Source organism: Barbus barbus, assembly GCF_936440315.1.
Source record: "Barbus barbus genome assembly, chromosome: 27".
NCBI lineage: Eukaryota > Metazoa > Chordata > Actinopteri > Cypriniformes > Cyprinidae > Barbus > Barbus barbus.
In genome coordinates this window covers 1,460,974-1,477,948 of record NC_136755.1, presented here as the reverse complement: position 1 = coordinate 1,477,948, position 16,975 = coordinate 1,460,974, and the positions used below count along the sequence as shown (strand labels likewise).

Sequence of the window (16,975 nt, the reverse complement as noted above, 5' to 3'; positions counted from 1 at the left end):
TTAAGGAGCTGGCTGTCTGGTGCAGTCTTAACAACCTGGAGCTTAACACGCTCAAAACTGTGGAGATGATCGTGGACTTCAGGAGAAACCACCCTGCTCTCCCCCCACTCACCATTATGAACAGCACTGTGACTGCAGTGGAGTCATTCAGATTCCTGGGCACCACCATCTCTCAGGACCTGAAGTGGGATATTCACATTGACTCCATTGTCAGGAAGGCCCAGCAGAGGTTGTACTTTCTTCGCCAGCTGAGGAAGTTCAACCTGCCACAGGACTTACTGAAACAGTTCTACTCTGCCATCATTGAATCCATCCTCTGCACCTCAATAACTGTCTGGTTCAGCTCAGCTACCAAATCTGACCTCAGAAGACTACGGAGGGTAGTCTGGACTGCTGAGCGAATCATTGGTACAACCCTCCCCACTCTCCAAGAACTGTACTTATCCAGAGTGAGCAAAAAGGCTGGTAAAATCACTCTGGACCCCTCACATCCAGCACACAACCTCTTTGAACTGTTACCATCTGGTCGACGCTACAGAGCTCTGAGCACCAGAACGACCAGACACAGGAACAGTTTCTTCCCTCAGTCAATACATCTCATGAACACTCAATAAATAAACGTAGAACACACAACTAATTCATTATCCATTCACCACACTCACTTATTTTATTTTTATTTTCTCATTTCTAATTTGCACTACTTGACCTGTACATACATAGTCGCCTATATTATATATTGTGTATTTTTTATTTTTTTGCTGCTTTGTACATTGGTTATTGGCTATTTCTTGTTATTTTGTTTTATTACCTGTGTCCTGTCCTGTTACTGTCTTTCTGTTGCACTGTGGAGCTTCTGTCACTATAACAAATTCCTTGTATGTGTAAACATACTTGGCCAATAAAGCTCATTCTGATTCTGAATTGTAAAGAATTATTTTATTTTCATTATTAAGAGGTTTGCACAAGAGTTAACTGTAAACTGCAAACATTCAACTTTGCTAAAATTAAATGTCTTGGTTTGTTCTACACTCTGTTAACTCTGTTAATCTATAATTACTAAAACTGAAACTAAAATATATAAAAACTAAATAGAAATGGGTTCACAAAATAAAAACTAAACTAAAACTAACAAAACCATTAATGAAACTAACCAAAACTAAACTGAAATGATAGTAAATTTGAAAACTATATTAATATAAAAACTAATTTAAAAATTCAAAACTATAATATCCTTCGTTGCCACAACGCCAGAGCTCAAACCCTCCTCCATCAGCTGTAGGTGAACCAAAAACAACTGATAACAGCTCTCAGTGATATGTGTCGGGTCCCCGCTATATTAGCAGCAACATTCACAAATGCAGATCAAGCGGGATCAAGTGCTATAGCCTCCTCTATTTCTGTTTTATCACGTGATAGAAAGTCTAAGGCCTTCTCAAGCCGTACGTCTGACCAATCTAATCTCCAGCCTATAATGCATCAATCTAAGATTGCTGTAGAGACAAAATGTAATTCCATCAAGCTAGCATTTTTAAACATTCGCTCACTAAAAAAAAAAAAAAAAGCTGCTCTGTTTAAAGATGTTTATCAATGCAAGCAAGTGTCATTTGGTCAGTGTCTGTCTTTTGATTACCTAAGTATTGTGCTGAAAGGAGCTCCACGCACTCAGTTTATCATTATTTACAGGCCTCCTAAAATATTCTCCAGCCTTTGAGAAAACAGTTCAGTGAGCTCTTCAACAGAGTTTGACTGGTTTGCTATTACAGGGGATTTTAATATTCACATAGATAATGTAGAAATCAAAACTACAAAATAAATTATAGCCGTTTTAAACACTTTTGACCCGAGTCAGCATGGACCCACACACAATCGTGGACACACTCTAAATTTACTCATCAGTAGAGGTCTAAACATTTCATCCATTGTTATTAAGGATGTAGCACTATCTGTTCACTTCTGTATTTTCTTTGATATATTGATCTCTGTCACCACTGAATCTAGATCTGTCTCTGTCAGAAAGTGATGCATTAATGAGAACACTAGTGCGCTATTTATGAAGGCAATATCTCTAACACCAAGCATTTCTGCAGACCCTGTTGATCTTCTCCTGGATTAATTTAACTCAAAAGTTAAGAATGTTATTGATGATATTGCTCCGATAAAAGTCAGCAAGAAGACTGGCAGACAAAAATAATTGAGAAAATCAACAGCAGTTCAGAGTATGAAAAGACCAATGCAGAAAAGCTGAGCGGACGTCGAAACTCGAAATTCACTATAGCATCTATAAAGACAGCCTTCATGCTTTCAATCTGGAACTAGCCACAGCTAGACAGACCTTCTCAAACCTTATAAACAGTAACTTAAACAACACTCACACTCTTTTTGCGACTGTTGAGAGACTGACAATGCATTGATTAAATTAACAGTTGGATGTGCCAAAACTTTCTTCAGTTAAACAAGGAGAAAACTGAAATCATTGCATTTGGAAACAAAGATGAAGTTCAAGGTGAATGCATACCTTGACTCTAGGGGTCAAACAACTAAAAATCAAGTCAAAAATCTTGGGGTAATTCTGGAGACAGACCTTAGTTTTAGTAGTCATGTCAAAGCAGTAACTAAATCAGCATACTATCATCTCAAAAACATTGCATGAATTAGATGTTTTGTTTCCAGTCAAGACTTGGAGAAACTTGTTCATGCCTTTATCACCAGTAGGGTGGATTATTGTAATGGTCTCCTCACCGGCCTTCCCAAGAAGACCATTAGACAACTGCAGCTCATCCAGAACGCTGCTGCCAGGATTCTGACTAGAACCAGAAAATATGAGCATATCACACCAGTCCTCAGGTCCTTACACTGGCTTCCAGTTACATTTAGGATTTATTTTAAAGTACTTTTCCACTTTTAGCTATTATGCTGCCCAAAGTTGGAACCAGCTTCCAGAACAGATCAGATAGTGCTAAAACTTTAGCCACATTTAAATCCAGACTCAGAACTCATCTATTTAGCTGTGCATTTGTTGAATGAGCACTGTGCTATGTCCGAACTGACTGCACTGTATTTTATGTAATCATTTTCTATTCTTAAATAGAAATCAATTTTAAAATCAATTTCTATCATTTTAAAATTCCTTGTTTTTATAATTTTTTTTAATTCCCTGTTTTTATTGCTGTGATTATTATTTTTAATGACCATTTCACTTTCTTTTATGTAAAGCACTTTGAATTACCACTGTGTATGAAATGTGCTATATAAATAAACTTGCCTTGCCTAAATCAGTATTTAACCTCAGAGCGATCTCAAAGTAAAAATAGGTTCTAAAGTCTGATTTTGTGGTGGTTGTGCTTATAATTTTAATTTAAGTGATGAAGAATTTTGTCTGACAGTAATCAGAGTTGATTACTACTGTAAGGTTAACCCTGCCTGCTTTAAAAGTTTGAAAATGATTAACAGTTGAAAACATTCGCTAGAAATGTTGAAAAGTAATCAAAAAGTAATGTAATGATTACTTTAAGTAACTGAAAGTTACACTACTTATTATATATTAAATTGGAAATGTAATAGGTTACAGATAACAAATTACCCTAAGTAACCTCCCAACACTGTTTGGAAGTACAAATTACAGTGCCAACCGTCAAACAGATCTCGCTTTATCTCTAATTACTGGCCACATACCTTTGGTCTGGACGGAAACGAGAGTCTGTCGGGGGCAATTTATCCTTTATATCAGGCGTCAGGTCATTGAGCTCTCTGGCGTACTGGGAGAAGCCAAAGTAGTCAAAGTAATCATCTGGTTGAGGACCTGTGAATTACGATATAGACAGACAGACAAATTCAACAAACTAAACAATGTAAATTGGTTAACACTACTGTGTGCATGGTCACTTACTGGGCTTCCAAATGCATTGTGGGTTGGGAAGTGTATCACAGAAGATGCCTTCATGCCACGATCCCCCGAAGCGGTGAAGCACTTTGCCAGCACGGTCAAGGACGGTGCCCTGCACTTCATTCTTGCTGCTATCGTCACCCCAGTAACGCGACTGGACAAAGGAGAATCACATTAGTGTTATATGCACTAAAGTCATATACATCTGGTGATGAGGTGAGTACGCTATTAGATTCTTAGAGAGACGCTCCACCCAAAAATGCAAATTCTCTAAAGTCAGTTGATTAACCTGACGATCACTAAATCCATCACCATGTAAACCTAAGACGCATAGTAAAAGAGTAATACATCATAAACCTTTTTTAAAAAAAACTTTACAATAATGAAAGTAAAAAAAAAAAAGAAAAAAAAAAAGTTTGCTTTTAGTCTACAGCAGGGATGGGCAACATTGTTAGACAATGGTCCTCCAGGAACAGAGTTATGACCGATCCCTAATTAAACAACTGCTTGTAATCCTGCAATCCACTATATCCCTATATTGGATTGCAGGTTACTTTCAGACGCAACCTACGCTCCCTTTCCCCCTCCCTTCTTTCCTCTGTAGTATCCTCCTCTCTTCCCTTGCCTACCCATTTCTCTTCTCTGGATGTAAATGCAGCCACTGACACCATTTCCTTAACCTCTTGTCTAGACGACATCTGTCCTCTCTCCTCCAGGCCAGCACAGGCTGCTCCTTCTAACCCCTGGTTATCCGATGTTCTTTGTGAGAATCGGACCAAATTTAGAGTGGCAGAGAGAAAATGGCGCAAATCAAACAATCAGTCGGACCGGAGTAGGTATCAATCTTTGCTTTCATCTTTCTCTACTGAAGTCCACACTGCCAAATCCTCACATTTCCACAACAAGATCACCAGCGCTCCAGACATGCGTAATCTCTTCAGAACATTTAATTCTCTCCTCTGTCCCCCTCCTTCACCTCCCACCACTTTGATAACCGCTGATGACTTTGTTCTAGTTTTGTCTGTGAAAAAAGAGGCAATCAGTAACCAGTTCTCAACTCCACAGGACAACCTCCAAACAACTACATCCACTGCTCTAAAAATGCATAAATGTCTAACTCCCATCTTCTCCTTCTGTCCCCTCACCAAGGCAGAAGTATCCAAACTTCTCCTCTCCAGCCATCCTACAACATGTCCTCTCAACCCAATCCCCTCACACCTTCTCCAAACAATCTCTCCCACACTCTTACCGGCACTCACACACATTATCAACACATCTCTCCTCACAGACATCTTCCCCACAGCATTCAAGCAGGCTCAGGTAACCCCCCCCATCAAAAAACCTACATTAAACACTTCTCTTTTAGATAACTACAGACCTGTCTCTCTCCTTCCATTCGTAGGGAAAACACTCGAAAGAGTTGTCTTCAACCAGCTCTCACGGTTTCTTTCACAGTACAACAAACTGGATGCTAAATAGTCAGGTTTCAGGAGTGGCCATTCAACAGAGACTGCGCTACTCCCAGTCACTGAAGCCCTGCGAACTGCAAAGGCTGATTCCAAATCGTCAGTCCTTATTCTGCTGGATCTTTCTGCTGCTTTTGACACTGTCAATCATCAGATTCTCCTGTCTAACCTCTCATCACTGGGCATCACTGGGATTCCAGTTCGCTGGTTTGAATCCTATCTCACCGGTAGATCCTTCAGGGTGGCCTGGGGAGGGGAGGTATCCAAACCACATCAACTGGTCACTGGAGTTCCTCAGGGATTGGTTCTTGGACCCCTCCTCTTCTCCACATACACTACATGGCTGGGTCCCATTATACATGCACATGGCTTCTCCTATCACTGCTACGCCGATGACACACAGCTCTATCTCTCTTTTCAACCAGATGACCCAACGGTAGCTGCACGGATCTCAGGCTGCCTGGCGGACATCTCGGCATGGATGAAAGAACATCACCTACAGCTCAACCTGGCAAAGACGGAACTTCTGGTCTTCCCTGCCACTCCGACTCTACAGCATGACTTCACGATTCAGTTAGGCTCATCAATGATTACCCCATCAACTTCGGTCAGAAATCTTGGTGTAATCTTTGATGACCAGCTGACCTTCAAAGAGCACATTGCAAAGACTGCTCGATCCTGCAGGTTTGCACTACACAACATCAGAAAGATCAGGCCCTTTCTGACAGAGCATGCTGCGCAACTTCTTGTCCAGGCCCTTGTTGTTTTTAGACTGGACTACTGCAATGCTCTTCTGGCTGGTCTGCCATCAAACAATCAAACCTCTACAAATGATTCAGAATGCAGGGGCACGACTGATCTTCAACGAGCCCAAAAGAGCGCATGTTACACCTCTCTTCATCTCCTTGCACTGGCTACCAGTGGCAGCTCGCATCAAGTTCAAGACACCGATGCTTGCGTACAGAAATACCACAGGCTCAGCACCCTCCTACTTCCACTCACTATTACAAACCTACATCCCCTCCAGAAGTCTGAGATCTGCTAGTGAGCGACGCCTTGTGGTACCATCACAGAGAGGCTCAAAATCACTCTCCAGAAAATTCTTGTTCACCATTCCTGGCTGGTGGAATAATCTTCCCACCCCTATCCGGAACGCCGGATCCCTGGCAATCTTCAAGCAACAACTGAAAACTCATCTCTTTCGGCAGTACTTGACTTCATCCTAAACTAAAAAAAAAAAAAAAAAAAAGGAAAAAAGATCTTAAAAGATGAGTCGATTCCCCTTAATGGAATCGACTCAATTCCCAACGCCTCGGAATCGATTCTTTTTGGAATCGAGTCCCAGCCCTAACTTTATACCGAAGACTTCTCGGGAGAATGTGGGAAAAACTTGAAATATGAAAGGCGTTGGTTAAGAGTTAAGACTAATAATGTTAATGTACTTCCAGTCGGATTCTTTTGCGAACGTTTTTCTGCATCTGCCTTAGATGGGAGGCTTGCTTGCCCAACTGCTTGCTTTCACATTCGTATGACATGTATTCACAAATATATACTTGAAATCTTTTCACTTGTTATTTCGGTTTATGTAATTCCTTGGATAGTTTATTTGGGAGTACACTGTGTAAATTAAATTCCCCGTATAGTTCCGCAATAAAAAGAAAAACAGTGTGATTCTGTTTTTATTTACTATGGGAAAATGACATGGACACAAATCATATTTTTATATTAAATCTTTTTACTACATGGCAAATTTCACATCCATAAATGCAAGTGGTCTGAAAAGAAGCCCATTATCCAGTTCAAGAATAAAATGCTTAATGTTGAAACAATGCAAAAAGGACCGCCGCGTAGTGCTACAGACCTTGGACTTCTACAATTACTTCAAATCCTCCATTCACTTTAACTACATGTATACCCTGTTTTTTTCTCTGTGTATTATTATTGATTAATATGATCGATTGTATTTTATTTTCGTTACAGGATATATGCAATGTGATGTTAAAAAACAACTGACGTGCGTTTTATATTCATTTACACAAATACTCGCATTTATTTTTTTTAAAAAGTAAAAAAAAAACAATAATGTAAAAATATATTTAATATTTTTTTATTACATTGTTATAAAAATAAAAGGGAACATTATAGACCTCATTTTATTGATATTTAAATAGTACAAACTTATGTTGAACTATTCTTGTACATACAGGCGCTGTATTAAGCAGGACATAATTTACTGAATGAAGGCGGAAGTAAGATTACCCTGCTTCGCGTCAAAACGGAAGTTGTGACGTCATGTGAAAAGGGCCTATTGCATGCTTAAAATAACATACCGGTTAAAGCCCGCCCATTTCAAGACAACCCGACCCACTTCCAGGTTAAATCCCGCATACTTCCGGGTTAGGCCCCGCCCAGTCCGAGTACAGATACAGATAATTCATATGGTTAACAGATACAGATACAGATAATGCTGTACTCGCTCATCCCTACACCATGGCAAATAGCAAATACATGTGCTGTTTAATGCATTTGAGATGTGTTGCATAACAGACTTATCACAGTGATATTCTTAATCTGTAAATGTTAGAAAGTCATGCAAATTTATCCATTTTGCTGTCAGGAGAGAGTGAGGCTTATGCGAGGGAATGCTAAACATTTGTGCGCTAAACAGATGGAATGCGATAGGAGCGCAATAATTCTGAGTAAAATATAAGTTTTGCTAAAATTTGTTACTGGACATTAAATGTGACATGTAGAATTTTAATCCTACATTTAAGTATATTTTTATGATAGCAGTAACTGTAAATCAAATGTAAGCTGGCTAACAGCTAAATGGATAATACAGCCCTGATTACTAGCTCAAATGAGTTAACCGCCATTTCTCAATGTGCATTCTTATCTGTACATGTCATGTAGGGTTGTCAACTTCAGAAAAGGAAAATACGGGACAATCGCATTAGGTATACATATCCCAAGAGTCCTTACCAGGTCAAGAAAATGTTCATATTACCACATTTTTACAGTCTCTACAGGCCCTTTATGGTTTAGCTCCTGCGTACCTCACTAGTCTAATCATGCTACAATCCATCCTGCTCCTTAAGGTCGCAAAACTCTGGACTCTTGGTAGTTCCTAGGATAGCAAAATCCACTAGAGGTGGTAGAGCTTTTTCACATTTGGCTCCCAAACTCTGGAATAGATCTGATAACGTTTGGGGTTCAGACAAACTCTCTCTGTTTAAATCTAGATTAAAAACATCTCTGTAGCCAAGCATTCACATAATGTATATCATAACCTTGTACTTCAGTTGCATCTGATCAAATGCACATTCTTTTGCTTGGGTTGAACAGCAGCTACGCTAATTTTTCTGCCACAGGACTGGCATCCTGAGGCAACTAGGAATTTCACAAGCTTCAGTCTGGATCAAACCCTTACAAAGAATTTACAGAGGACCTCAAAAGGGAAGTCGTGGCCTAATGGTTAGAGAGTCGGAGTTCGAGTCTCGGGCCGGCAGGGATTGTAGGTGGGGGGAGTGAATGTCCAGCGCTCTCTCCACCCTCAATACCACGACTGAGGTGCCCTTGAGCAAGGCACCGAACCCCTAACTGCTCCCCGGGCGCTGCAGCATAAATGGCTGCCCACTGCACCGGGTGTGTGTTCACTGCTGTGTGTGTGCACTATGGAAGGGTTAAATGCAGAGCACGAATTCCGAGTATGGGTCACCATACTTGGCCGTATGTCACATCACTTCACTTCACATGATGTCAACCCTGAAACAACATGCAAAACTACCAAAATTTGCTATAAGTGAGATCGCAACAATCATTGCTATTAGTGTTCACTGTCTGTTTGATTACGTCATTAACTAACAAAAAGTGTAGTAAAGATGTCAAACGTGCTCATTGCCTTCTGTCTTCCTGTTTATATTTCCACAGTGTGAATGTAAGCATACAAATTTATGAACTGCTCATTTGAAAATCTTACCGTCTATTGACAATTGTTAGGACAGATGCTTCAATCACCACAATGCACAATAACTTTTGTTAATTCTACAACAGGTAAAACCACTTCACCAGCTAATTACTATTCTACAGCAATGCTATTCAAAGTCTCTGCATAAAGATCTGTCTTGTGAAAAGTGCAGTGAGAATGAAATTGCAATCTTGACAGATCATGACTACAAAAGAAAAAATAAAAGTTCAGGGAACATTCACTCAAATTTCAGTCACTGTTCACTCACCCTGGTGTTTTCTAATGCCTTTGTTTTTCAGACCACAAAAGAAATAAAAGCTTTGCTGGTCCATATGATGGAACTGAATAGTGACCAGCTTCAACAACAGCAAAGTTCTCACATTGACATTTGTCAACAGACTTCTATTAACAGAATTCTAGTCCGGAGATATAACCTTAGAAGAAACCTAATATGCACTTTTATACTTTTTGGTGTTGCGTTTTATGCATTGTTTAGATTAATCCTGACTACTCAAAACTGTGTGCACTTGCTTGCTGTGCTAGTGACCAATAACCAAGGCCAGGATTTTCCCAAAGTAAAACACTAGGCTATTCATTTATTCTGTTTATTTTTTAAACCAAATCCTATAGGATACCCTCAGAACACTTATGGCACGAGTCATATACGATCATTCTTTGATACTTCTGCATTTCTTTTAACGCTTGAAGCTGGTCACTGTTAACTTCCATTACATGGAGTGCACGCTCCTTTTGTGGTCTGAATAAGAAAGCATTAAACATCATCAGGGTGAGTAAATAATGACTGAATTTTAATTTAAGTGAAGAGAAAACAACAAACTCACTTTGACAAATGTGATCTTGCAGGTGCACTCATCGTTGTTGAGGTTACGAATGACGACGTCACCGTAGTGCTCGAGCCATCTCTGCTGAGTGAACACATTGTGGATGCAAGTGACTGCTTTATTCCACTCATAATGATCGCCGTAGCTGAAGAGGAAAGATCAGAAAAAATAACAGTGACAGACCAGATTATTTTGCTCATTTTAGGAAAAAAAAAAAAACAATTTCCTTGGATTTCTTTGGGTCTTGGATGAAACATCCTTTAAAAGGCACGTATTTAAAAAAATTATTATAATATATATATAAAAATTCACACGGCAGCATGCAATTAGTCACGTGTCATCATGGAGCACCCTGCAGGCAGGCTTCTTAGAATTTAAATAATGTGTTGTGCATCACACAACCTCCCCATGGTGGAGTCTAGAGTAAAGAAAGGCTTAAATATCAGGAAAAACGATTTTCGGTCGATTTCCATTGTCAGATATCAAGTTTGTAATATCTGATCCACTGACATATGGTGGCATCTTGTTTGCTTATTGAGAATTGTGAGCAAGACCGTGTTATGGCTCTGCATCTAGAGGAGAGACTAGTCAACGGCGTTTGCAGGTAAAATAACTAAATTTGCTTTAATTGATCTACTTTATTATATCATCCAATAATGCACAAATGAGGAGTTACATAAATGACTGATATGTATTTTAAGCTTGGTGTTGAAAAATTTAGAAACCCATGTAATGCATTACATGTCCCAAAGATGCAACTTTACATTAGTTAAATAAGACCGACTTAAATAAGTGCATGTTGGAAACCATACGGCTTAAATTGAACTCTTTCTTTATGCAACAGACTCTTGTAAAGCAGTCATTTGAGTTTATGAGTATGATGTTTCTGATAACATGCCAGTTGGGATGGACTCGGTTTCCAATCACGTTTTCACCGTTTTCTTCATAATGTATACTTACTCCAGCATCTGGCTTCACACTTCAGCCTATTAAACACACACCCTAGTTTTAGACTGCAGATACTAATTGTTTTAAAACTGTGGTTTAAAATTAATTACATTTATGCAATTTTGATAGAGAACACAAATGGCAGGGGAGTCCATTTACAACAATTTAAAAGAGTTTGTAAAACCTGTGTATTTTTAATATCATTGCTGCTACAATCCACATTAAGTAGCAAAACATTTTTTTTTTCCCCATTCAGATGGTTAAGAATGTTTTTGTTTGTTTTTTTAATTTGTTAGAATCATTTTTTGTTCTTTATTTGGTACCTGTTTGTTTATCGGATCAAAGCTTTTATTTAACAAAAACATTAATGACCGTGTCCCTTTTTTAATTTTATTTTGTTTCTTTCAGTATCAGACCGCTCTATTTATTGATCTAAAAATAAGGGTGAAACTACAGTATTGACAGTTCTATAAAATTTTTTAAATAAAGATTGTACAGTTCAGCACTTGTTATAATTGTTTTAAACACCTAAGTAATGAAATAAACAATTTCTGCATCACAGTTATCAAGTCAAGTCGAGCCTTGTCATTCCGCTACATGTGGGGACATACAGTGGAACGAAATGTCGTGCCTCGCAGGACCACGGTGCTACATAAATACAGACATACAACAATGAAGTAAGAAAACAATATAAACCTATACACAACTAACCTACTGACAGATATTTACCCTATACAAACTAAAAAATAGAAGATAAAAAATACAACAGCTTCTTACTTTTGACAAGTACTTTTACGTTGGTACTTTTGACAACACTAAATCCTGGTGGCCCTGTGTGCTACCGTGTGACCCTTTCCCTTCAATGTGCATTTTAATGGCTACATCTGGATATAAAACTCAAAACTGAAGGAAAATATTCAAAGACACTTAACATCTCTCAATAACTGACTATTTTAAGTTAAATAAAATATGATTCTCAACTGTGTAGAGAGCTCAGTTGAACCATACTCACTTTGGCAGAGTGACATTAACCAGTCCGGTTGAAACGATTTCCACTGACTTCCCCCAGAACTTATTCTTCCATCTCTGGTCTGAAAATGTTGAATGACTGAATTAGTGACAATAAATGAACGAACAAACAAAAACAAACCAGAATAAAAAAATAGTTATATTAAATATTTGAGGTGTGCGATTTCCTTTGGTAGTTTCATTATTTTAAAGTAAGGAATGGCTCATCTGCAGTGTCTCAAAAACATTCCTTGTCAATGTTAGAATGACACTGTACTGTCAAATGTCATGTAATGTTGAATGTACTATATAATTTAGGGATGCACGATATTTATCGGACTGATAAATTATCGACCGATATGAGAGAAAATTACGTCATTTTTATTGCTCCGATAAATAAATTAAATCCGATAACTGGATCCGATCCGAACTGAATCTGAGATTCATCTTTCCGAGTGCAAGTGATTGCAACTTTAAACTGCAGTGACTCTCAGCATGTGTTGTGCTCATTATGCCATCATTTGCGAACATGTCTTCGCCGGTCTGGAAGTTTTTCTCGGTGGCAGAGGACGACAATGCCATTGCTATTTCCAACGCATGTTCAGCAAGGATTCCGAAAGGAGGAAAAAAGGCATCAAGTAGGGTTGTGACAGTGAAGAAATGTTCCCACTGGTTAATCGACGTGTGTCAACACCTTACCGGTATCACCTCGGTGGATGGGGGGGGGAGACGTCGTATGAGTCTTCTCTCTTTTCCTCGTTTCCTTCAGTTTTAAATAGCTTGTAAGCTCTGTGCGCGTTTTATTTTCACTCTTAAATTAGTGGCAATTCGGCGTCAAGCAGTTGTTTGTTTTTAAAGACTGAGGAACAAATAATTATAAAACGTAGAACGTTTATTAGTCAGATGGAAAGTTTTGAGGCACAGACTGCATACACCTTGATGTAAAATAATGGGAAAAATATCACAGTTTAAATAAAATAAAAATCAGCAAATACTGTGGAACCAAATAGGCTAAATGAGAAACGAATGTTTAAAAAATAAATAAATAAATAAACAGACCTTCCAATATCACCTTAATGGCAAATGATAAATGGCAGGTCAACAGGCTTTTCAAAATCCAAAAATATTTTTAAAACAGGCGCTTTTACATTTCGTTTTGAAACTCTTCTGCCATTGTCTTGTCTTTTTCCCCTCACTCGTCAGTCAGCTCGACTCCCTCTCCTCAGGTGATAAATTAAATCTGATCTGTGATGCGCGACTGTCGTTCGTTCACAAAAATGAACCGAAATACATGCCTCACAGACATGATAAATATATCTAAAGAAAGCTTTAAATTGCTACTTAACGAAATAAAAACAAAATAAATAAAAACGAAAACAAAAACCAATACAATCGTTATCCGTGAAGATTCACTTCTCTCTAAAGGCACGTCTAACGAGGAGATGGCGAATCCTTACCATTTCCTCCGGACACATTCATGGTAATTACTTTTGCTGGGGTTTTTGCTTTATTGCGTGTATTTGAAGCAGAACTCTTCAGCTGTGCTGACGACTCGCTGCTGCGGGACACTAAACACCATCGAGCCGCTCTTGACAGTCCCGCGACTGTCAAGAGCGGCTCGATGGTGTTTAGTGTCCCGCAGCAGCGGGTCGTCAGCACAGCTGAAGAGTTCTGCTTCAAATACACGCAATAAAGCACGGACGGACTCAGCACGGACTCATGTTGTTTCCACCAGCGCGGCAAATTTTTTATATCAATAATTGATGGATGGCTAAAATATGAAAGATAAGGAGAAGCCTAAAACAGGCCCGAGGACCGGCCCGCGCCTGAACTATGACGTGAATATTGGCCCGAAGCCCGGCCCTAGGGACATAAAGTAGGAGCCTGACTAAGTTAAATTTAAAATAATAATAATAATAATAGGGGGCTAAAAGTGTGTTGTAATGCAAGCGTTACTGAACATGTACAGAGTAAAATATTACTTAAAATTGATTAGTAATGCCTTACACTACTGCGTTACAACAAAAAGTAATACGTTACTGTAATGCATTACTTTTGTAACGCCTTACTCCCAACACTGCTTAAAGACTATATAACTTTCTCATCCTCGTGCACTAAAAACGTTGAACAGATGCATTTCTTTATGCATGAAATATTTGAATATAAATGTGTTGTTAATTGCAGATAAACCATAGGTCTGTCATAATTCTGTTAAACCATTTCTGGTACAAAGTATTGTGGTGCCTTACACAAAAAATTGAAGTGAAGTGAAGTGACATACGGCCAAGTATGGTGACCCATACTCGGAATTCGTGCTCTGCATTTAACCCATCCAAAGTGCACACACACACCGTGAAAACACACCCGGAGCAGTGGGCTGCCATTTATGCTGCTGCGCCCGGGGAGCAGTTGGGGGTTCGGTGTCTTGCTCAAGGGCACCTCAGTCGTGGTATTGAGGGTGGAGAGAGCGCTGGAGATTCACCCCCCCCACCTACAATCCCTGCCGGCCCGAGACTCGAACCCGCAACCTTTGGATTACGAGTCCGACTCTCTAACCATTAGGCCACGACTTCCCTTATTCCACGACTTATTATTGAAAAGTCAGGACTGATGTTTGCTATAGTTAGGCCAGAGCTACTAAAATATCACTTTAATCAGTGAATCTTAGATTTTGTATTCTCCTGGGTGCACAAACTACAGATTATATGAAAATTATAATATAAAAATATGAATTTATCAGTACCGGCCATGAGAAGGACTTAATTATCGGTTAAATTTTTCATATCGTGCATCCCTAATATAATTATTTTACATTTTGGGTTAAAAAAAATGAGGATGTGACGTTGCAAAACACTAGTACACTGATGATGTGTCAGCATCTCCGTTATATCCGAGACTGCGTGGCCTTGTAAGATGATGCTGTCATTTCAGCTTAATTATTCATGACAGCACATGACGCTAGCCTGTGACAGTCTCTTTAAACAGAACTCATGTACAGTTGTTGACCGGACAAATGACCATGGGGAAAAGCCATGCAATACCCTTTAATTCTTGAACTGAATTCTTAAAAAGGAAGCCTTATGGAGACGTTCCGGTGGTAAGTGCCCCATATGACTTCGCCCTATATGATGGAGATATGGAAACACCTTACCATGACTGAACATGACAGAAGACATTGAGCTGGCTTGACTGTCAGGTCCAGACTAGGGCTGAACGATATGGACAAAATTTCATATCTCGATTTTCATGCCAGATATCTCGATATCGATACGATATGACTACGGGTTCGGTGAAAACCAAGCATTTCTCAGAAAAATAAAAACATCATAATACAAAAAAATTTGGAAAGTGTAGTTTTATTTTTAAGAACTCACTGGTGGACGTCGACTCGTACGGCGTAACGCCGGTTTCACACTGCAAGCGTAAGCAGGGCGTACGCCGCGCGCAAGCAGGACGGAAGCTGAGCAGAAGCAGCGCGTATCCATTTTGCATTCACACTGGCAGCGTTTGCAGCGCGCACCTGAACCGCGGATTTTGTACAGATTTCTCAATAATGGGTAATACGTTAGCTTTGTTTTATTTCTATTTAAAATACATTACAGAAGGACAACGTGTCAAGAAGCTTATTTTTTTAATAAATTACGAAATATAAGTTTGTTTTCAACTTTCTTTTATGCTTTGTTTGCAGTTGTTGACAGAAGGAAGGCAATCGCGCTATATATGTTGTTATGAAGACTACGAAAAAGGATGAGACGCAGACTTTGGGTACTCTATGCAGTTTACACACAATGTAAGATGAAGGAAGAATAGCCTACCTTCCTCCTCAACTTGAAACATTTAATTGTATACGTATGCATCTCATATTTCTTATATATGTGTGATTATTGTGTAAAGTATCCATTATTAAATAAATGTTTTTATTTCATCAGTGTTGTTTCTTTACTGATACTTCAGAAACTGTACTGCTTGGATTTGCATGGCTGAGGCCAACACAACGCTTTATCCTGAACATTACATTATAGTATTGACAGTGCTTTTGAGGTTGTCATTAACCTTGCACAGTAGCCTAATTGCTTTTATATATTTTATATGTAGAATAATTTAAATGCTACCTATTTCATTACAAAAAAAACATTACTAAGAAAATCATTTGTATTTTTTATCTTATAAACAGAAAATGTACATACATTACCCATCAAAAACATAGAAAATCCAAAAAATGTCTGTAATAAGTAACCTTAAACTTCTTAATAGACACGTTTTTTAATGATCAATTTATCGAGAATTAAGTCTGAAATACATACAGTAGTCCACAGCGTAGATCTATGTATCATGTCTGACCTTATTCTGTCTATTGTATTTAGTTAATTAGCTATTAATTTGTTCGTACGTGGGCATGCTACAAAATTGAAAACAAAAAAGTAAGAAAGGTTATTACTTTCTGCACCGAGTGCTGATGTCACCGAGTGATCCTCCCATGCGTTTTCCTTCGCCTGCAAGTCTTTATATAGTAAATTATGAGGATAATAAATAACTGTTTGCTTCTCAACCTCCACGATTAGACGAGTGTCGTCCATGATTGTCTTCTTTGCATTAGCACTAGTACCGTCATCATGATGTCAACATGACACCTGTTCTTACAGCAACTTACTATATAGTTATAACACATATAGGCTAACATAATTAATACAATTAACCAGTGACTTAAGCTGAAATAACAGTATAAATTATTTAAACTAATTTTAGTGATGAGCAAAAACTTTATTTTATTTAGTTTTTTGTAATATATAGTATTATTTTTTTACTGAAGTATACTCTATTTACAACATAGTAGATGTCATTAATTTACAATCTGGGGAAC

The 16,975-nt window shown here is 38.6% G+C and overlaps 1 protein-coding gene across 1 annotated transcript in view; it reads right to left on the bottom strand.

Moving 5' to 3' along the window:
- LOC306847240 (oxysterol-binding protein-related protein 7-like) overlaps positions 1-16,975 on the bottom strand; it is a 63,390-nt gene that overhangs the window by 8,946 nt on the left and 37,469 nt on the right. Inside the window, exons 17-20 of the mRNA XM_079381078.1 lie at positions 12,119-12,197; positions 10,159-10,303; positions 3,887-4,037; positions 3,673-3,799 (exon numbers count right to left, since the gene is read on the bottom strand). Coding sequence (XP_079237204.1) covers positions 3,673-3,799; positions 3,887-4,037; positions 10,159-10,303; positions 12,119-12,197 — 502 coding nt within the window. The remainder of the gene's footprint in view (positions 1-3,672; positions 3,800-3,886; positions 4,038-10,158; positions 10,304-12,118; positions 12,198-16,975) is intronic.